This window comes from Columba livia, chromosome 3, assembly GCF_036013475.1.
Source record: "Columba livia isolate bColLiv1 breed racing homer chromosome 3, bColLiv1.pat.W.v2, whole genome shotgun sequence".
NCBI classification, from domain to species: domain Eukaryota; kingdom Metazoa; phylum Chordata; class Aves; order Columbiformes; family Columbidae; genus Columba; species Columba livia.
In genome coordinates this window covers 98,324,202-98,347,426 of record NC_088604.1, presented here as the reverse complement: position 1 = coordinate 98,347,426, position 23,225 = coordinate 98,324,202, and the positions used below count along the sequence as shown (strand labels likewise).

The 23,225-nt window shown below is 37.7% G+C and overlaps 1 protein-coding gene across 9 annotated transcripts in view; it reads right to left on the bottom strand.

Moving 5' to 3' along the window:
• The window catches only part of KCNK2 (potassium two pore domain channel subfamily K member 2), a 198,605-nt gene that overhangs the window by 6,671 nt on the left and 168,709 nt on the right, over positions 1–23,225 (bottom strand). For all 9 annotated transcript variants that reach the window (XM_065058444.1, XM_065058451.1, XM_065058445.1 and 6 more), the window contains 3 exons: positions 22,389–22,549; positions 18,948–19,134; positions 9,933–10,072 (listed from right to left, as the gene is read on the bottom strand). In XM_065058444.1, coding sequence (XP_064914516.1) covers positions 9,933–10,072; positions 18,948–19,134; positions 22,389–22,549 — 488 coding nt within the window. The remainder of the gene's footprint in view (positions 1–9,932; positions 10,073–18,947; positions 19,135–22,388; positions 22,550–23,225) is intronic.

Sequence of the window (23,225 nt, the reverse complement as noted above, 5' to 3'; positions counted from 1 at the left end):
TAGCATTATACATGTTGTGGAAGAAAACGAAAATATGTATTTCTAAATAATGCATGTAGCTTTTTTTTTTTCATAGCTATATGCTGCATATGTTGTTTCCCTTTGGCATACAGGGGCTCATACATTTTACAATGGCTATATTAGTGCAAGCTCAGAAAATGCATTAAAGATCCAGTAGAAGAGCTGGAGATATCTGACTGCACTTTAGGAACAACAGAAAAAAAAACCTGGCCTTTGTTATAGATATTATAACGCTCTAGATGTTCCTCAGTATATAATTTCTAACATTTACCCCTAATGCGTTCTCCAAAGTTTTGCAGGTTCATTTTTCCTCTCCAGTGTACTTCTGTTACTTGAAAATAACACATCCAATTAACCTCTCCATGTTACGCTACTCAGAGACAAAACTAGAAAGGGCATGTACATGTCACATTATCCAGGCAGCAGAATAGAGTACATAACATTTTGACTTTGCTCACAAGAAACTAATCCAGCGTTCATAGAAATTATTCTCAAAGTCCCACTTAAAAAAATCAAAATTAAAAAAAAATGTCGTTATGGAGAGGGTTGATGGGTTTAACGATGCAGCTGCAGGGTGGATTGATTCACTGCATGGGTTTGTCTATCTGACATCTCACTTTCCTGCAGTTCTGGGCAACCATAAACCACTTTTCCCACCTGAGCTACTGCTGGCCACAAATGTGTGCTCATTACATCAGTTGTCTATGGGCTAGAGAACACTGGGGTGCAGAAGAGAAAAAGTTTGAAAGTAATTTTTATTGAGGCCCATGTATTTCCTCTACATGAATGGGATCTCATTTGTAGTCCAACTAAACAAATTCCCATCCCAAGAGTCTGTCTCTTGGTATTTCTGTAATTACAGCATTATTAGTAAGCACCCAAACTCCATCATGCTGTAATCTTTGAATGGGTATTTAGAGAAGACTGTACTTGTCTTTAACGGTAAAACAAAACAGTAGTAAAATGCAACATAGAAAGACCAGACACACTGATGAGATACCTGTGTTGAGCTTTCCCAGGAGTTTAACCACCATTTCCTATTCCTTCATTATGTCAGGACCTCAGCTCTGTAGCAAACTCTTCCACACTAGGTCATTGAGCTACCAGACTAATTTCAAAGTGAATGGCACAGATCAACTGATCTCTTTTTTTGGTTCCCCTGACTAGTATACATGTCCCTCTGCTTTTGAGGCAGGTATTAGAGAGGAAAATCATCTATTTTGTGAAACTAGTATCTTCTGGAGTAACATTTAATTTACATAGACACTTGCATTTTTGTAACTATGGTGGTCAGAATTGTTCTGGGGACAACACTCTCCCACTGGAAATCAGACTATTCAGTCCTGTAATAAGTAACGTTTGTGAGTTCATTCTGGTGAGCAATGATTGTTTGGTTTCACCCACACAACTTCCACGAGCACATCTGATGCCTTGGATGAAATAAACCACACTCTCCGATGGGAATGCAGAAAGCCCATGAACTTTGATTATTTTGTTATGGAGAAACATCTATGGGAATATGTTTTGTAGAGATGTGGCAGATGGCAGATGCAGAAATGGCCCTTTTGCTCTATCAAGGTCCGATTCAACAAAATAAAAAAGGTGGCCAACAAAATAAATTATAATAATAATAAAAAAAAAACCCAAAACACAAACACCACAAACAACAGACCATCTCCTGTCTACAAAACCAGAAGTACTCATTGTCACCACGATTATTTTGTTTTACTTTTTTTTTTACCAGTAATATGAACTCTCCTATGTTAGGTACCTCCTCAGAACTATTGTTGAATATTTCCCAGACACCTCTTTGCGTAGAGCTGTATGTGATGTCTCAATACTGTACACAAGCTAATGGCCTGACTCAGTCCCTAGTGCTCTCCTTTATTAATAACTTCCAAGGATAAAAAAAGATGCTGACATTTTCCTATCAAAACCAGCTATTTTATTTAGCTGTTTCATCTACCTCAGAGAGCCACCCAGCCCCTCTTTCAACATGAGAGTGAGTGACATCCACTTGTATTAACCACAAGAAACTATTTAGCTTTACATAAAGCTCTACCAGCTGAGCCTAAGGTGATTCAGGAGAACAGCATGTATTCTCTGTCTGCACTGTAAGGACAACAACTTTGGTGCAGCCAGAAATAGCGAATGTTTTAAGAATTATACTGGAAGCATAATGAAGCCCAAGCCCTGACAGTTGAAAGATGGTCTCAACTTTCTCCCACAGGAAAAGGACAACAACTCTTTCATAAACTCATTGTAAGGACTTTCAATTTTGACTTGGTACTGAGTAAAGGTTATTTTAACTACATAGTCAAGTCCCAGTAAAAACTGCTTATTTCTTAACTTCCCAATGTTTATAACTGGAGCAATCTTTGTGTGAATTGTTAAAGATCCACTTTGTTTGTCCAACACTAGTATCACAATTACATTCATCCCTTGTAAAGGAAAGTATTCCATACTCTCTTCAGTCCTTTTTGTCCATGACTACAAAGCACAGTTTCCTCACAGTCAACAGAACTTCTTGAAGATGCACAGGTATTCTGTTGAACTGGCTTTATCTGTGGACTCATCCACAAGACAACTATCAAATACATACACACTCATTGTTACTAGCATTTTTTTGGTGTCCTTTCCTAACAATATCTAAATCTGAGGTTATCTTTAAAAATAAAGTTTTCAGGAGTGTTAATCATGAAGATGTGGGCTGAACAGACTCCAGATTAAATATCACTCTGTCAAAAGAGTTAAATCACAGATACATATGTTGCAGTAACTTAAAGGATCGATTATGTCTTTTCTCCAAAAAAAAAAAAAATGAAGGTTTCCTAGTGTAAAACATGATAGTGTACGGTCAGGGAACCTTCATGGATAATTAACTCCAATAAATGCCACTGCTGTATCTGAGCTCTCTTTAATCAGCTTCTCTTATTATGAAGTATAAGTCACTTGCTCCAGTTTTGTTTTTGCAAATTCAGTAGCTCTCACCATCACCACCTGGTTGCGTGCAGGCCACACTGGAGGGATTTCCATCTCCCCTGAACCACCCAGTTGGCACAGTGAGACCAGGGGGAGCACTAGGGGAGAGGAGGGCCAGGTGGGGAGGCTGTGCCCCCTGCCCTTGGCAGGCACAGCGTGTGGTGCCGCTCCTGCAAGTGTAATTTCAGCAGCACACCTCTTGCCATCGGCACCACACCAGCATCACTTCAGGAGCTGGTACGTAAAATGCCATAACAAGACAGTTGAATCTAAGGGCCTTCAATATGCCCAGCTAAGAGGAGTGATATAAATGATATAGATATAAACCACTCCAAAACGTTAACAGCGTAGATGTTACCTCTGTGTATGTGTGTGTGTGTGTTGAATGTGAAGCTAAGCAGGCATCATATGTCCAAAGTACACAAAGCAAAGAGGAAAGGCATATCAAAAGAAAAAAAAAGCGTCAAAAACCATTGGCAGATTAGTTTCCCTGGGACTCTCAGAACAATATGTTCTTTCGTTCGCACGTAGTAGTACAGTGTGCTTGTACAAGGGTGATCAATACAGAAACTTGGTATTACAGACTGTTGCTAGGGCAGGACTGAGAACACCACCAGGATGACTTATATTCATCATCTCTTGAGAAGGGAAGAGATCAAATTGCATTCAAAACCAGGTCAGCCATTTCTACTTTCTCCTTATGCCAACACTCTTTATACATCCCCAAGAAAGTTAGAAGGGACTGTATTCCCATCTTTTGGTTTTAAGGCGTAGTTTGGGTTTCTATTTTTCGTTTGGTTGGGGTTTTTTTCGGGGGGGGCAGAGGATTGTTGTTGTTGCAGTTTTTTTCTGTTGCTAGTCAAATGTGACCAGAGACAGATGGCTGTCTTTATCGTGGAAAGATTTTATATTTTTCTCTGCCTCATATAATCTATTAGAATCTATTAGAAACAATCACCTTTTTGAACATGGCAATTCTTTCTCAAATACACTTTTCTGTACAGCTTTGATGGACTGGAAAAAGCTTTTTCTGCTAGGTGAACTCCTCTTCAGACAACTCTTCTGACAGTTTTGTAGCTCTCTGCATTCTTTCTGAAGTTTGGAGCACAGATCTAAGTATTGTTTTCTCGTAATATATCTTCTAATAACATCTGCAGCAGTAATACCTCTTCCCTACAGAAACTCAATGATACTCTGCTTGTGCATCCTAGAATTGTGTCACCCCTATTAATCATTGCCTTGCAAAAGGACTTCACATGCAATTGCTTTCACACCATGACTGTCTCCCACAAATATTTCTGATTCAGTGCTTTGTAGGAACAAGCCTCCACCAAGTCAGACTGATCTACCCATGGAACTTGTGTGTATATGATGGTTAAAACTACTGCAAGGTAGGCTTCTTTTGAGGTTGTGTTTTGTTCGGTTGGTTGTTGTTGTTGTTGTTTGTTTTGTTTTCTATTTTTCGTAAGAAAAGGAAAAGCCCAAACAGTTTTCCTCAACAGAAGCTGATCTACCTCACTTAAAACAGCGTACGATGGATCAGCAATTGGCTCATAGCCTCTAATTACCAGGCTGAAGAGCTATTCTTATTACCTCCATTTCTAAGTGAACAGAGCTTGCTTCTTCAAACAGTGAGAGCCAGGTTAAGAGATCACCACCATTGAAAGAACTCATCCTTCCTCCTGCTTGGTGGCACACCTTCACTGAACAGCATCTGAGGCCTGTCTCTTTGCCTGGTACACTGATTCAACTCACTGGAACCATGCAAAACTGTTTCTCACTTGAGTCCACTCATTTTTTAACCTTTTCTTGCATGCAGCCTACATTTAGGGTCCCTCCTTGGGAGATATGAGAGATGGGTTCAAGTTCTCTTGAAGCTGAGACCCATATGCTGAGTGAGCCTGAAGCTAGTAACATGAAAAGACAACAAACACTACAGGGAGTAAAACAACCTCTGTGGCATCATCATGACAAGCCTATTTCTGTTTTGACAGATGTGATACTTCTGCCACTGGTGCCAAGAAGATTAAACAAAATGATGATGCAGATGAGTCAAATTGGTTTAATTTGTTTATGTGTCTCAAAGATTCCAATTGCCTCTTAAATTTCCACAAGAAGTGAATGTGCTATTTCTCATGAAATTTTAGGCTTGGTATTTAAAGATGGATCCCTACCATTCACAGCATGAAAATCACTTGTCAGAACTTGTCTAACATGAGTCTGTCACCTGGACTCTTGATATAGAGTGAAGAAAACACGCTCTGCCAAGGTGCAATTCATCCTGTGTGGTAGATTCAAATTCAAATGGATCATGCTAGAAACACCCATTTCCTTCCCCTGACTATAAAGCAAATATAGATGAGTAGGTCAGATGTTGATATCTACACTGGAGAGGAATCTCATCTTCCTTGACTTGAATGGAGTCTGGACAAGAGACTAACAAAGATAATATTGTGTGGCCAAGAGACACAAGCACTTAATTAAAAAAAAAACCAAGAATTTGAAATTTATAGCCCAAATTACGAAGATTCCTCATTGGGCAGGCATTTTTCCTGGAAATGGCTGAAATTCAGAAGATGCTACATACTGAGGGAAAAGAAAAATATGACAAGGAAAAAAGTCCTACTGAAATTTTACCTTTCAATGAGACTAAAATCAGAAGACTTTAAAAGTGCTCTGAGTAATCAGAGTATAGAGAATAATGAAGAGGAGGGAGTTTAAACAAGCTAGTACAGCTGAAGCTGAGCTCCAGAGACAGATCGCCTACTTAAGATTACAGCACACAGCATGTTCCAGTGACTTTCTGACACTTCATCTGTCTTACTGTATGAACTGCTCCAGCAGCAGATCTATCCTTCTAAAACTCCCACTTCTTTCTCTACTTGTCTTTCACTTCCCTCCCCATTTGATGCATTCAAAACTCTCAAGAGTATTTCAGGAGACAAAAGCCACCTGAGCAACTGACAGACGTTCTGGTTATCTGGATTTTAATGTCAAAATACAGCATTATTGTGGATCAGTGCATATCTGATCAGATTTTTTTGTCTCAGTCCTACTTGCATATGGCAAACCTTCCAGGTAGTACCCTGAAAGAAAACAGATGTTTTATTTTGTTGAAACAGTGAAATGCATTATTACCACAAAGTCTTATGTAAACTGCTTTTAAGAACAATGCTACTGCATGAACAGGACTACAGATATTAGGTGATATTCATTATCAGCATGCCCACTTCCTGGAATATGGAGGTTTCCTTTCACAATATATATCCTAAATGTGCTATGATAAACAATTTTTTTACTTTAGACTACAGGAAAAAGCAAAAAGAAGATTATTACAACTGCATACCAAAAGAGATACCAAATTCTTTGGCAAATATGGAGTTTTGGTTGTTGAGGGGAAGTGAAGAGAGCAGCTTTTCAACACTTGCAACCCTGCTGTCTTCGTCCTGGACTCTGGTACAATTCCCTTGACTTGGCTGCTATCAGCCCCTGAAACTAACCCCTTGGTTGCTATCAGCCCCTGGCTTTAGACCACTGAAACTGACACAACCAATCACTATTGAATTATTTGCTCCCTCCTGTGTCTTAAACATGGTAGTCTACTACTTGTTTTGTTCATGGAAGGTATGCTACAAATCCTACAAAAAATCTCATTTACTTGTAGGTGTCAATACCCATAGGAAGTTTAATGAAGGAAGATTTTCAGTGTCTTGTATTTCCTAGGAAATATATTAAACTGTTACAGTTTTCTGAGTGCATTAATTGTGGTCCTATAGATTTTACCATAGCCTCTATCTCTTGGGACACTTCAGTACATAACATTGTTCCTAATTTCAAAGGCTACCTTTAGGCATAATGAGCTATTTCTCCAAGAACTGACTGCATGTTTCCTTACATTACAGTCAAAAAATATGCTTACAACTAAGATTTTTCCATTGCACTCATTTCTACTATTTGATCTCCAAATAGGTTCCTCTGCTATTATCTGCATTCATAGCAGCTGGAACAGATGTAAACTTAGGTTTAACCCAAAAAACAGACAATACAAGCAATTCAGTCTCCTTTGGCTTCTGCTGGCATAGAGGAGACCTTATGACTACATTTCCACTGAACTCCCTCAGCTTCTTCACTCATTTTTTCCTAGGCAGATGGTAAGTACGAGCTAAGAGCAGCAGTTTTTATCATAAAACGCTACCTGCAAAGTGAATATTTATACAACTTCTGCTCAAATATAGCCAACCTTATAGCAAAATGCAGTGTATCTGTATGCAAGTGTCTTCCTACAAAGTATAATTAGGATAGAATACAGGAATAATTTTTCATATTTTCTAACTAGCACACAACTTGCGCTATGTCATAATTCAGTTCTCAAACTGATCTCCATAATTTTTAAAACTGCAGCACTTATAAACTGCCAGAACATTTTCTTTCTGTTTTGAAATTCCTCAAGCATGCCCAAGTGATGGGTTAAAAAGTAGGGGAAGATTTCTGAACATCAGGGCTATGATTAATTGAACAAATGGTACCAATTACATTATGTCTGTCTTTAATCTAACCTAACCCACACGAGACACATGTATACAGCAAAATCCTGAATACATGCATCAGCCAAGAGAATTTGGACATATCTGAAGAATGAGGTTTTCCTTTCTGTAGACAAAATGAATAGGCTTCTTTAGGTCACAAAGGTCAGACAGAACGGAAAGACAAGATAGGACATACGTTCCTGGTGCCTGAGAAAAGAAAGTCTCACACAGCATTGTGCTGCATAACATGGCAAATGGGGTTTTACTTGATGAAAATAGGAATGTATTTAATGTGTTAAAGGAATCCATAAATTTGTTCAATTCATGTTTCTTTAAATATTTTCCAAATTTAGTCTATATTGAAATAACTTCGGTATAAAAATAACAACAAGACATGAAAAATACAAACATTTTTAATATTTTATCATCATTATTATAATATAGATGAGACACTTTAAACAATATTAAACCCTCAGTGTGCTATGTACAGTTATACACTCAAGAGAGCATCTGATCCAGGGATCCTACTGTCTGGATAAAACAGAAGAGTATGAGAAAAGCAAGATTAAAGACTAGATTAATTCTAGGAAGTAGTGTGAAGAACTAAACTGTCTCACCAGTGTGTAAGCAAATGCAGCAAGCTTGAACGAGGTACTTTTTGCACAGATCCAAATCATAGTGCAGTCGTATACCACAGTTTTTTCAAGAATCCCAGAAAAAACTGGTTGAACCCAGAAAAACTGATTGTAGGTTAGGAAATGCCCCAATTTGAGGACAGTTACACACTAGGAGAGTACACAGGGGAAACACCACGTGTTTGTCCAGTTCTTACCCCTTCCCAGTGCAGAGGGAAAAATGGGCTAGATCAGTCTCATTCTGAAGTTCATGCAAGTTAACAGCAATTTAAATTATCTACTGGTTTCCTTGCAGCCAGTATAAATCATGCAAGTTGGGTGTAGAAAATGCCCTCAGTGCTTTTCCAGAATACAAAATGGTGATGCTGCACACTGTTGAACGTGCAAAAGGCAACACTTGTGTGATACCTGCTGCGTTGCATTTGTGGAGGATGCTACCGAAGCTCATTGTGTAGGGAAAGTTATAAATATCCTTCCAAATGTACAGCACAGGGGCAAAAGCTGATACTCTTTAAATGCAACTGATTGAATAAACGTTGTCCTCTGCTTCAGAGCTAAGTGTTTATAAAATGCTGAGTAAAAATGTACTTAAAACAGATGTGCCACAATGCTGTCTCTAACTACAAAGAGCTATGAGCATAGCAAGGGCAAGGAAAAAGGGCTGCCCACCCCACAAGCCTCACAGAGTGGCCTTCATCCTGCCCAAGCACCCAGCTCCCAGCCCCGGGGCCACCATTGCTGCAGGGGAAGAGGCAGGGACCACAGGATCTGTGATAAATTGTGTATGGGGGTCAGCTGTCCTTGCCAGCAAGGTCTTTGGGAGCTCAAGGATTGCCAGGATTACATCTAGGCATCGGTACCGTGCCCTACTGCCAGGAGAACAATTTTAAACAATCCAAGTAGTAGGCCACTGCATGGTAACCAAAGCACTCATTCCATCACAAAGAAACCAGAGTTTTCATATTTGGATAACACGAATGAACTGATGACTGCAGAGGAACTGAAGGTAAACTAGAGAGAAATAATACGTTGCTTAAAACAAAATTGATTTGTTTCTCAAACTCTAGTAAAACTTGAACTGTGCTAACTGCAATCAAAGGAAATTTTATGTATCCTTTAACATTTTCAAAACCAATACATCTTCTTAAATGACAAATCTCAAAGTAAAATATTGTAGCATCATTATAATCATAAATACACATTTACAAGTAAAAATATATTTGAACTAAAAGCAATACAACTGACTACAAATAACTAGACATTGTTCCTGAAGATATTATGGTAAAATAGACCCAGGTGTATTTAAATAATTAATTCCTATACCTTACATGATATGAAACATTTATATTCTTACCACTATAAAATGTTCAAAGGTATCTTAAATATAACTAGTGATTTAGTATTTTTATCTACATACCTGCATCCCATATAGAAACTATCAAAACAGAATAATTTTTGCCTCAAAAATTAAGGATACTGTTCTACTGTCTAGAACATACTTTTACAGATTTTATTTCTTTTAAGGCTGATGCAATTGTGCATATACACTTAACAATACATTTAATCTATTTTATATGCAGCCAGGTAAAAATCACTGTATGTTTGACTAGGCTGCTACAAAGTTTGCTGCAGTTTGAGCAGCAGGATATACTTCATACATAGAGAGCTTTGACCCATGACCTAAGAACAAAAGCAGCTATAAGCTCACCTGGCTTCTAATCAAGGCTTTTAAAAAGTAATATTCCTTCCCTTTTTAAAATGTTCTTACCTCTTCCTTTGTCTTTTTAGAAATGACTCTTAGCCAGTCTCCAATCATGCTGAGGACAGCTGCAAAGTAAGCAAGCCCAACAAGGATCCAGAACCACACCACCGGCTTATAAAAATCTTGGTACTCAATATCTGATCCCCCTGAAAATCAATGAAGTTAAAAATAAAACAGACTTAATAGTTATAGGTGCAAGACTGTTTTAAAATTAATTCTTTTCCTAAAAGGAAAAAAAGTTCTGTTTCTTACAACCTCTTATATTTTCTTACCCATGTAAAAATTCATAGCAAAAGATTTTGTTGAATTTGAGTAGACAATAATCTAAATTCATCCACTCTTGAAAACACAGTTTGAAGCACGTTCATTTTAGACAATGATTGCTAATCATTCATAATAACTTAAAAACGAACACAGATAAACTGATTCAACTTTTGATCATCATTATTTAAGGTAAAGGTCACTGAGGACAGCTTGAAGGAAAGGACTTCCCACCTTCTCCAAATAACAATGCTGTCCCAAATTTAAAGTATTGCTCTGGCACATGTAATGCATTCATAATGTGAGAAATCTGATTTTGCAAGGACTTGAAGAAGAATAACACCTGCATTGACAAGTGTCCCCGTTGGGTAGGCAACATGATCATGTCCTTTTTGCAGTGGAGGAAACCAGGGTGCAGGGATTGAGCTGAATAGATCATACTCAAATAAAGGTGGATAAAATAGATGGCAGCTGAAGGCAGATTTTTTGAATCCCACTGCTGTAAGCACCAGTCACCACCTTCCAGTGTTAAAGTAAAATGATAAATTTTGGAGATGTCTATAACTGAGCTTTCAAGTGTGATGTAGCTACAAAGATGCCTTATTTATACACACAAAGTTATACTGACCCAGAGCTCTTGACAATACAAAATAACTCGTATTTCACATCTTGCAATACAATAAAACAGAAGCCTTGCAATTCAGCTATGTTGCAACAAATAAAATCAGGCTCCTGGTTTGAGTTGCTGCAAGTAGAAGTGTGCTGTATTTATCTGCCCACAATGGAAGAAGAGGCTCTACAGTAAAACCTTCTCAGGAACATTTCAGTAGTCGATATGGGTACATGATACATTGCTGTATGTATCTGAATCCTGTACTGAGCAGCCAAAGGAAAACTGCCCCCCAAATATCAAGCACCTTGTTACAGTAACAAGCTTGACTCTCATTAAGAGTATTGTTTTTTCCTAGTTGTTATAATCCAAACATCACAGAGACGACATGCAAATAAGAGAAATTCACTGATGGTTATTTTTGTACAGAAGCCCTCATAGACAGAAATTTTGTTATTTTCATGTCAATAAGCCTTTTCATCAACAAAGTCCATTGAGTTGCAGTGGTTTGCTCAACTGTCCAAGAGATGAAGCCACATTACAAAAATGGATATACTTCAATACCTATATGTCACCAGTATGGTAGATGACAGGGCTCTGTCTAGAACAGAAGACAACCAACCACCAAAAGGCTGAGTTTATCAAAGCCAAGATAAACAAAACATCAGATACAAAGCAATTTGTTAACATTGTCCATCTTATGTCAACCTAGTAAAACCAGATTCTTAGAGATGATTTGCATAAAATCTGTTGTCATTCAAAAAATGTTTGGTTACCACCATGCCTTTACTCTATCAGGACTTAGTCATGACCCATGCTCAGCAGTACATCTTCCCTAGCTGTTCATACAATGCACAAGAAAGCACGATATAAAGTACCCATTCAGCTGACTTCTAATTTTTAGTGTGTAAATTTTATAAACCAAAACTGGAACCTAATTCTGCCAGTCTGCAGGGAGTATTTCCTTAACAGTTTATATATCATTTATTTGCAGGAATGTTAATTACCAGGGCAGGAGTTAGGACACGTTCATATTCAACCAAGAGTTTTCTTTACTATCTGGCCAGGAGGTGGCTCCATCTAGCCATGCCCAACGGCGTTCAGCTTTCCTAAAGTTAGAAAGGGGCAGTGAACAACCCTATGAGAAAAGGCTTAACAGCTAAAAGCTTTATTAGCTATTGAGTGTCTGAATTTCAAGAACTTCTCAAGAGAGGTCTCAATTTAATGGAATGTTGGAGAGAGAGAGAAAGAGAGAGAGAGGGAGACATAGCTAAGGATGCTCTTCCTGAAATAACTACTCTCCTGTGATGCTTAAACATAACAGTGTGCTATAATGCAGTTACCCAGGAATATCACGAAATAGAATTCCACGTAGGTAAGAAAACATTATCAAAGACAACTGAATTTAAAGTAAATGGAATTCATTAACTACTGATTTACATTTCACGTAAGTGGGTATGAATGTATTTGAGTATGGATACCTGAAGGTATTTCTACTGAAGTATAAGATAATCCATCTTATTATTTTACTGATAACATTATAAAAAACATATCAAAACATGTGCATGAATTTTTCATAGCGTAATTTTTATTTCATAATTCCATAATATTTTTTTTCAATGCTTATTATTTTATGTAGCCTTTTAGGAAGCAAAATGCTGAGAAGCAAGAATTTGAATTTAGCTGTTTTTTTGGCAAAACCAATTTAGTAGGCCAAGGAACAAAACGTTTCTGCAGCTTTGACCTCCACCTGAAATAGGTTACAACCACTATAAAGAAAAAATACATCTTCCTTCTCAGATTGGGTCAACTGGACTGTGCTTGCTTACTCTTAACCCAGAAGTCTCACTGCCATAATCTTTTACCCAGAAGAGCCACCATTTATTGCAGAGATGTTTTGTGGTAAAGATTTGATCCAAAGTCCCTTGAAATCTATGAGAAATCCAAGAGTTTTTCCATCCATCTCCATCACAGGCTATCGTGTTGCTGCTGCCCCTATTCTTACATCTGCCAAATAACTTGAAATTATTTAAGATTTTCAACACTGTAGAAGGCATACGTTGTTTTATGGACCTAACACATATTACTTACTGAGGTGAAAAGGTTTATGTTTTAGTGAAGGGTGGCATTAAAGAAGATTTCAGGGGTGCATTAGGACAGATTGTGGTTATCAGGTAAGGGATCAGGCTTTCAAATATATATATATTTTTTAATTTACATAAAACATTTACATTTTAAATAAATATTGTTCTTTATTGTTGACACTCTTTTCCTCATTCTTTCTACAGCTGACTCAAAATAGAAACATGCAATTATTTCTGTTGTCTGGTTTTGTTTGCATTTTTGCTTCAAAAGTAGAAGCAGAGAATAGAAAGTGGTATTGGCATTGAATATCTTAATTCCATACCAGCATAAGGTTATTCAAAAGTTGGCCCTTCAAAGTAAGAAATGTCTTTTTTTATTTTTAATAGGCAGAACAAGTTATTCTGGGTATACAGATGTGATTAAATCCAAACACGATTTTAATTGCAGAATAACGAGTGCTGTCCATCATCCCTCTTGTGAGAAACCTGGCCAAGAGGCTTAATCCAGATATGTAATTTGTCCCCCTCCAAAGAAATACAGAGATTCAGCCCTGCAGCTTAAAAGGAATTACCTCTGAAGACTGCAAAAAGGGACAGAGACAGAACTGGCTTATGTGGAGATGGTGAAAAGCAGCGTGCTTGGGACAAGATAACATTGCCCTGTCCGCGAGAAACAATTTAAGTGCCCCATACAAGTTACTTGATGCCACTAAGTGGAAGATGGAGAGCTACTTCCAAACATAAAGCACAGCTATAAAACACTCCTCACATGCTGTCCTATACGGAAACCAAGCAAGACATGGCAATGTTGACTTAAACTTAAAGCAGACTGCATGGTTCAGACCAGGCAGCCCATTACAGATGTGAAATTCTGAGGTGGCAAAAGAGGACTTTCAGGTGCCAAAAAAAAAAAAAAAAAAAAAAAAAGACACAAAGGCCATGGGAGAGGAGAGCACACAGCTCTTACAGGATGCTTGACACGTGCCTTTTCCTTGGCATGACAGCAATTTCTTTCTGTAGAGGTCTTTCTGCCAGGTAAGTAATATCCCATAGTAAGAACAGAGCAGCTGGGCTGCTATGACCATCAACTGAAGCGTTCCAGTTCAGGGAAATTAAACAAGATTAATATATTTCAGTACTCTACAAACGGGGTCTCAGGTCAAGCAATACAGTGCAGACCCAGATTATATTAGAATATATTAGAATATATTTTTAAAGTGAAGAGCTGCAAAGTTCTGTGATATGTTGAATCAGACTGATTACAGCATAACCTTATATAATCATTACGCCCTGCTCTGAACAGACTACTCAGACTACTGATGTGCTATCTGTTTCTGACCTCTACCTAATCCAGTCAAGTTTTGGACATCTAATCTAATTTAGATTTGAAACCTGTTAGATTAAATACTTTAGAAATATTTGACTGTACCTTTCAATCTGCACTGCAGTTAAAGGATTTATCTGCACATATAACAATATATTATTATGTTTTACATATATAACTCAATGATAAATTTAGTACCCTACAATATCTTTCATTTTACTAAAAAAATGACACATTTGACATGAAAAGTCTTCCTACTTTTCTCTTTCATAGAATATTCATAATATCACCTTGATTTTCTTCTGTCGTAATAAAGCCAATAGTTTCTCTTGAAAACAAGAGAAGGGATATTTGACTCTGCCCTGATTTTCATAAGACAGTGCAGGCTATTTTTTTTAATATTGTTCATATATTCTTGAACATGCACTACAAGGCCTCTTCATCTTTTTCCCTCCTTGCACGCACCTTGAGCAATCAGCCTTTTAAAGTTTGCCTTAAGGCTTCTCTTGCTGGTAGAAATTGCATCTGAAATTTCAACAGGTTCCAAAGAGCAACTTAGATTCTGAGAACAAAATAGGATGTTTGGGCATTCTGGTTTCTGGGAACAGGGTATTTGTTCTCCAGTACAAATGAGAAGAAACTTGTAGAAAAATTCTGGAAAACTCTACAAGAATTTCTAAAACGACAAACTGCAGTACAGGCTTTAAAACCATTACGTTCCTGAACCTCAAATTCTCGTGTCGGCGCCCTTTTGGTACAGCTATTCAGAAACTGTCCTTTATCTCCTGAAAGTTCTTCAGGGCTTCTCTTCTACTTCTAATTGCCAGAAAGTGATGAGATCCATCTTAGTTGTAAATTACAGATATTGTAAGAAATGTTATTTTAAACCCAAATACACATTTTCACAAATGTCACAGTTGAATGTGGGGCTTGCAAACCTGCTTTCCTCTAGGATGGCACTTGCCAAAAAAAAAAAAAAATTAAAAAAGCAGAATATTCAGAATTTTTCAAATATTTAGGAGTTTTGGATTTTTGAGGGAACCACAACCTCCCTGGGCAGCCTGTTCCAGTGCTCTGTCACCCTCACTGAGAAGAAGTTTCTTCTCATATTTAAGTGGAACCTCTTGTGTTCCAGTTTGCACCCATTACACCTTGTCCTACCGTTGGTTGTCACTGAGAAGAGCCTGGCTCTATCCTCGTGACACTTACCCTTTATAAATTGGTAAACATTAATAAGGTCACCCTTATTGCCAATTTTATTTTCATGGTTTTAAGAGTTCACTACATTTGCAAATTGGAGTACCACTGCCCACCACTCTGCTTTAGATTTGACTATAATTCTGAGTGGAAGAAGGTAATTTTCACTCTAAGTATCACTTAAGAAATATGCCTTTGTGGCCAGAAAATACCAGGAAAAGGAATAAATTAACATCAATGTGAGTGTTTTTCCAAATGCATTGTCATCTAGGCACTAAGTGGCCTGAAGTGGCATGCTTCACTGTGACAAACCAGAACCAAGAACATCATAGTCTAGAGACACAGTAATTTCAGATATGATACCTATATTCTATCATGACAACCTTCCCTATAGCCTCATACAGCATTACATGCCTTAACCCTACATGCTTGTTTTGTCTCTATTTATGGCACTCAGATTTCCTAAACCTTCAGGAGGGAGCATTCTAGATTAAGTTTGCCACAAAATATCAATGGCAGTTAGTGTCTGTATGGTAGCTATGGTTTACTTAAAATAAAACCAAGCAAAACAACAAATCATAAAGACAACTTACTAATTTGTTAGCATGCAAAAGATTCTGCATACTTCGTCAAAATGAATAAGGACACCTAGCCCTTAAGACAAATTTTATCGGCTCTGTTGAGAACTTGTTGTGTCAGTTTTCTTCAAATAGCTGAGTATTTATGCACACCAGTTAACTGTAAGCTTCCACAATGCAAATCACAGTTAATTAATAGCTTACCTATTTTTTTCAGAATTTTTATTTAACTAGACAATTATGTACCTGAATGACAAGGAAGCAAACAGTGCATTACGAAAAATCCCTCAAGTCATCTCCAATAAACTGGGCATGTTAGGCCACACAAAGATGATATTTTCAACTTCATGTTTGACAAAAATACAGTCAAGTGGCAATGTTAGCTTCCCGGTTGTCATGAAGCTAGTCACCTAACCTTATTCTCTTGAGCATCATTCCTACACACTGAAACTGTAAGTCCATAACATATTACAGTACAAATACACGTCTTGTGCATTTAACTATAAAAGAAAATAGAAAACATTAAGAACTGTTAGGGAGTAGCTTAAAGATGAAGGACATGAATCCAGGGAGCAGTTGCACGACCAGAGTTTGTTCTAAGAAGAGTTTTGTTCTAATGTTTGTTCTAATAAGAGTTCTGTTCTGATAAGTTATCGGTTTGTCATGATTTAGGAGCTTAGCATAACTAGGCCTCAATGCCTCAATAGGCCTCAGTGGAAACTGCTGGTCATTAGGAGAAATGGCAAGGGCACTGTGACCTTGACAAGTATTGTAAACAACTTTGGGGAGGTGGGAGCTGAGGAGGCGCGAAACTCGCGCGGCTAGCTAACCTCAAGTAGCGGGGTCAGGCAAATGTAACCTTTGGATCTAAGCCAATCAGCAGGTGGCAAGTATGCATAATTATTGTAATCTGTATAAATAGGTGTCGTTGATGGCAATAAAGTGGAATCATGCTTTATCACTCACATTGAGTCGGTCTGCATGTTTTCCTCAGCCGCGTACTCGCAAAGAACATTTTTATATCCTGCATTTACAGTGGAAGTTTAAAATAATAAAATATATATGAATCGAACCATAAAAGTCCATAAGCTAGAGAAAAATATAATCCAAGGATGTTCTGTAGAAAGAGAAAGTATTTCCTGGTAAAACTAAAAAACAGACATGATGTAGGAACAAATTATGATATCAAGTGGTCTACAAATAGAAAAACCTGCAGAAGTTTATAATGAGAGTAATAATGAATGTACTCAGTGTTCCAGTTAGAGCCAAGTGGGCCATTTCACATAATACCTTACAGTTAAATATAACCAGGCCTTTATACACTATTATTTTTATTCTCTGACATATACATACCACCTCGGGAACAAAATTTAAAACACCCAGACTTTTGACATGGAAAAAGTATACATTTTTTATTTGGTGCTAGTTACAATCTGACCAGAATCATAAATTCCTGAAGACAAAATGGAATTAAGAGAAACAGTATGGGAAAGGGAAAGTGAGAAATCAGTGATATTTATTCAAAAGAAACATTTAAATATTTAACAAAACAAAACAAACAAACAAAAGAACACACAACTGTGTAAAAGTCCAAAAGGATTTAATTTGTTGGTTTACAGCCCAGTTCTATAATTTATAAGAATCTTTGGCAACTTTGCATGTGGACTTCATTTTTTTTTTAAACACAACTTAATATCTTCCACACTAACTAAATTTCCCCCTATTTTACTCAGATAATTTTTGAATATGCCAAACATTTCCAACACTTCAGAGATCTCCACTAACTTGAAAACCTTGCCAGCAACAAGACCAGTCACGCTCCTGCCATCAAGGCAAACTTGAGGCAGGCCTGCAAGTCACTAGGATGGGTACCCAACCTGAGGCCCTCAGCTTGGTGCACATACACTCATACAACCGCCATGGCTACAGATGGGACACGGAGGAGCCCATGCCATGTGGATGTCTACTAGAAAGGCTTCCCTCCAGCAGGGCAGCTCACTGACAGCAGCCCAACACTGCTGGCCTTCTCAGCAGCCTTTCTAAGCTCTCCCTGCCTTTCAGAGTTCAGAGGGGAGAGGCATCTCAAAGAGAGAGATGGTGGTGCTGCATCAGGAGAAGCAGGAGATCAGGCTGAAGAACACAAGCCTCAGAGCACAAAGCTCTAAATTTCTAATCCTCACCTCCACACATCACTGGCATGGACTAACACGCTTCCTCAACACAGACAACATAGACTTAATCCTACTCTGAGAAGTGGCCCAACACCTCTAACACCTTTTCAAGAAAAAAATTGATGCAGATAACTGGTCAAATACACTTTTAGCTCAGTTTGAAAAAACTATTTGCAACCAATCTAATCCAAGTTAAGAGAACCATATAAGTTGGACATGTTATCTATGGGTTGTGTTAAACCTTCCCCTTACATTACAAAAAACAAAGAGACAGGTGGATGCATAGCGATCTAAAGAAACAAAGTGCAGAAGCAGGATCTAACAATAGAAACACATCAAAGGCAGAAATAGAGCTCTGGAACAACTCTCTGAAAGTAAGAGATGCACACAAAAACTGTGTTATATAACCCCACAAGGTAAGACATTTTAAGTGATTCCAGCTGAAAAAATAAACTCAGCAGACTAAAATACTGTATTAATTCCTGCACTTCACTCAATCTGTAAGAACAAAACAATCCACCTAAAAATTAAGTAAAGCATCTTTTAACAGTACAGTAAAAGAAAAAAATGAGTGTGCAGAGACAGAGACCGTGTATTTTGTTGTCCCCCCTCCTGTCTCTTGCCTGCCACATGATCCAAGATAGGGACAGGCCCCTTCGTGTGCACTGACACAAGTGATAAAGGGTAAAATTGGGAGTGAGGAACAACAGAGGTGTGTCTGTTCCAAAATAATACAAAATTAAGAACATATATCACTGTGCAAAATACTATAAGATAGTTACGAGAAAAATCTTACCTGCAACGTAGTCACCAAATCCAATGGTAGTTAAAGTGATAACCACAAAGTAAATTGCATCTAGTGTGCTCCAGCCTTCTATGTGCTTGAATATAACTGCAGGAAGAGCGACAAACAGCACGCAGCCAAACAGTATGAATATTATTGTTGATATTATGCGAATCTTTGTCTGACTCACATTCCATTTCTGGAAAGGGAAGGGAAAAGAGAGGAAACCCATCATTAATAAAACTGCAGCACTGTACATAAGCATCTATCACTCACAGCCCCACAGTGAGCACTACGTTGCTCAAGAGGACAGTGCATTAAAATTCTCAAACAAAACAGGGAAATCAAAGCAGGGCTTTACTTTGAAAGGGTTTTCAAAGCAAGCATGACTACCCTAGAAGACACTTGCTAGCAGGAAATGCTGAGCAGGGCTGGAGTCTTCATTGTGGCCAGGTTTGTGGTCTGGGTGATGGCATGTATAGTATTAATATTTATAGCTGATCATGCTGAGGTTTTGAGTAGGGGCTAGATATTTGAGTGAGCTTCAAGTAGTGCTTGCACCTGCAATCTTTCTGCTTTCTTGTATCCACAAATAACGGAATAAATTAAGTAACCATAGAAAATAGAGCTGTAAGGGAGAGATCACCTCTTCCAAACCTCCCCCAAGACAAAAATAAACCCAGCTAAGCCACTGTAGACACATTAATGGCATCATGCTGAACTGTTCTTGTCTTCAGAAACTTTTTCCTAATGCTTAACTTGCATTTCATCTCCTCCAGTTTAAGTCTATTATTTATGATCTTATACAAGGCAAACAAAGAAATTGCAGCTTTGTTCTTTCCAGCAAACTTCTAGAAGTGTTTTCTTTCAGTCATGTATTCTTTAGATAGAAAAAAAAAATCATTGCTTTCAGGCTTTCTTCACTTGCCCATTCTCATAGCTATTCCCTGGCTCCAACCAATTAACTGACATTTCATCAGGTAATGTACTCAAAACTACGTATTAAAAAAAATCACAAATTAGAATGGAAGGATCCTTTCTTATGTTTTATCTATTTAGTTATTTACACTTCTAACTATGATGTATGTTTTTTCACAGCAGTATGACATGCAACCATGTTATCTTATGAGCCCCTGGAATCCTCAAAACACTTCTACAACATTACACCTAGACAACTGTTTCCTGACATGTAATTGCATGTTTTATTATTTCTTCAAATAGAACTTTGAACATGTCCTTACTGAACTGAATCCTACATATACAGACTGCTTCTCAAAATTTTCAAAATTATTTTGAATTATAATTCTGTCCTCTAGTTTTTAGCTCTCCCCATCTTCAGATAATGTGTAGATTTAATGAACAAAGTCCTTTATCTGTTGTGTGAACTATTAATGAAATTTAAGAGTACCAAAGCTAGAATGGACCACTGCTAAGTCCCATCTGACATGCCCTGCCAGTTTGACAGTTTTCCTCTCAGTACAGTTTTCCATCCATCCAAAGCATGTTGGCTCAACTCAAAGTAACCGAGGGATTGCACAAAACTGAATACTTTCACAAAATGAGACCAAAAATGATATCAGTCTGTTCATTATATTTGTTTACTTGTATTTAAGTTTAGTGCCAATGTTTTACAGTCAGCATGACCAAGGTCCAGGTTTTGTTACCCAAATCACAGTAGTAGTTTGGGCTACGGCAACGTGAAATTCTCTGTTCTAAACTATCAGTGCCTCCCAGTTCTTCTTTTGGAGAACTAGTACACAGAACAAGGGAGTGTTCCAGACTACAATGTGTAGATCAATATTTCATTCAGATAATGCCAAAAGGGGACAAGATGCTGCGTTTTATATTGGGGGCATTCTTGTTGTAGGGATACATCCACTATGAAAAAAGGAAAGTCATTATCCCTATGAGCAACAGGCTAAGAGACACACAAATTAGTCTCAAATTTTTTGTACTTCTAAGCAAAAAATAAAATTTGGTTATTTAAAGAAAAAGAAACACACACACACACAACACCACCCAGAAAGTATAAAAATGAAATTGAATGTTCTTGCCCATTTTGGACAAATCTCAATTGAAATGTATGTTATTCATCAGTACCTGGTTTGGACTTGAACTAATGTTTCAAAGACAAAGGTATTTAGCCTCTCTTAAAAAGCTTTCAGGCTTGTATTTACCTATTGCATAAGATTACTCAGCACAGCCCCAGTTTGCTTGGCTTCAAAAGTAAAGCCATAGCAGACCCCTTCTGTATAGAACAAGTGTTATGCATGCAAGATTAAGGCTTGTTGCAGAAAAACAATCCTTCTAACACTTGCAGTGCTGAGGCAAACAGCTACAAAGTCAGGCTGCTTACCAAGTATTCACTGGATATGACATACTCTACATATCAAAAGACAAATGATTTGAACACTAGGTAATATTTAAACCTACCACATTTTATTAAAGATTAGTAAAACACTTAATTTTATAAAGTTTCATTTTACCATTTATTCTATGCTTCAGAAATCTCAGTAAATACATTTTAACAACTGCATTAGTAAAATACAACCTTAATAAACTTCTGTGTGAGAAACAGAGACTAAGTAAATTAAGTTTCTCTGCTAGAATCCAAGGCACTTGCGTGTTAAGAACTGGGTATGGCTGAACTTTATAAGTATCTGCACAAGCTTTTAGTCTGTTTGACAGGTCTCTTCTTCTACTGAAGATGTGTCACTTTGCCTGAATAATTAAAGATTAGTAGCCAAAGAAAATGAAGGGCATGAACCTCTAGGCTGTTCCAAGCAGTTTTGCAGGACAGTTTGAAAATCTCTTAAACTGTAGAACATCCTGCAGCCTAGTGACGAGACCACAAAGAGGAGTCCAACGTCAGAGAAGCACCAACAGGCTCTGTCCCAGTTAGGGTGTCCAGCTTCTGTGAATGCCCAGAGCTTTAGTTACCTACATACCCATAAATCTGGAAACATAGTTGCCTACAGACTATAAGCATTTTCTCAGGTGTGATGGCATCTGAGTAGAGAAGTTAAGAATTTTGATTTTAGATTCAGACACCAAATGTCTTCTGAGAATCAACTCAAAGCAGCAGCAATAATTTCCTTGTTACCCCTACAAATCCACTCCTCCACCTGAGTCACTGATTTCCTGACATAATCTATATGAAAACCTTTAAAGGTAAATATCACAGCATGCTTAGGGGTGTTGTAAGGGCAAAGCAAAAATGTTTTGGATCTTGTTCCTCTTCCTAATGACCGTTATTGTAGAAAACATTGGGCTTCATCCAGTTCTCAATTTGAAGTGTTCAATAACATGTTCAGACTTTGGAAAGTTCTTTCTACCTTTTACTAGACATCTAGTTACAATGATGAGCTATACTCTGTTTCTCAGGCTTTTCATTTCCCTTGTTAACTTCAGAACAGCAAGCAGCATGAAAAACGAGGCAGTCAGCATACTCACAACAAAGGTATCTTCTACTTTGGCGATTCCTTTTCCAAAGATTGTCCCTAGTTGATCTCCAACACCAGCCAACAGAAAACCAAACAGAGGAATTCCCAATAAGGCATAGATGATACAGAATATCTTTCCACCTTGTGTGCGTGGGGAGATGTTTCCAAAGCCTAAATTACAAACAACTTTAGATGTTTAAGAAGTTACATGCATTATATTACACATTTTAAAAGGACTGCAGGAACAGAACAGTTAAAAACAGGTCCTACAAGGTTAACCATATGACATAGCAAACATTGTGAAAAAAACAAATGACAGTGTAAGTCTCATAATCCTCTCAGAGCTAAAATTAAACTGCTGCACAATTAACCAACTTATTTTATATTGTATATGTACTGTAGAGAAGAAAAACCCTTTTTTTTTAAATAAATGATAGCTTTTCTCATCTACTACATGTAGTCAACATCAAGTGGTTAAGCTACGCCTCAGCTTCTGCTACCTGGAAATGTCTGTTACTGGACTTGTAATCGTCAGGCTGCAGCACTTGTAAACAAGATACAATTTTCCTTCAGATGTGCTGTGTTTCTAAGTGAAGCAGCCTGAAAAAAAACCACTTGGATGAGCAAAACAGGGATTTCTAGCATGGGACTGATTAGAGTCTTCATTATTAAAGGCTTTCGTTCTTTCAGTGTTGCAAACAAAGCTTAGAGAAACAGTTTAGAGTTCACCGCTCTCTCCACTTGAAAGGGGAAATAATTTTGTCTTCACCGGCTTGACACCCCAATATGCCCAAAACTTCTGAAATACAAAGAGCACAGGCCCCATCATCTGCAAAATGTCCTAAAA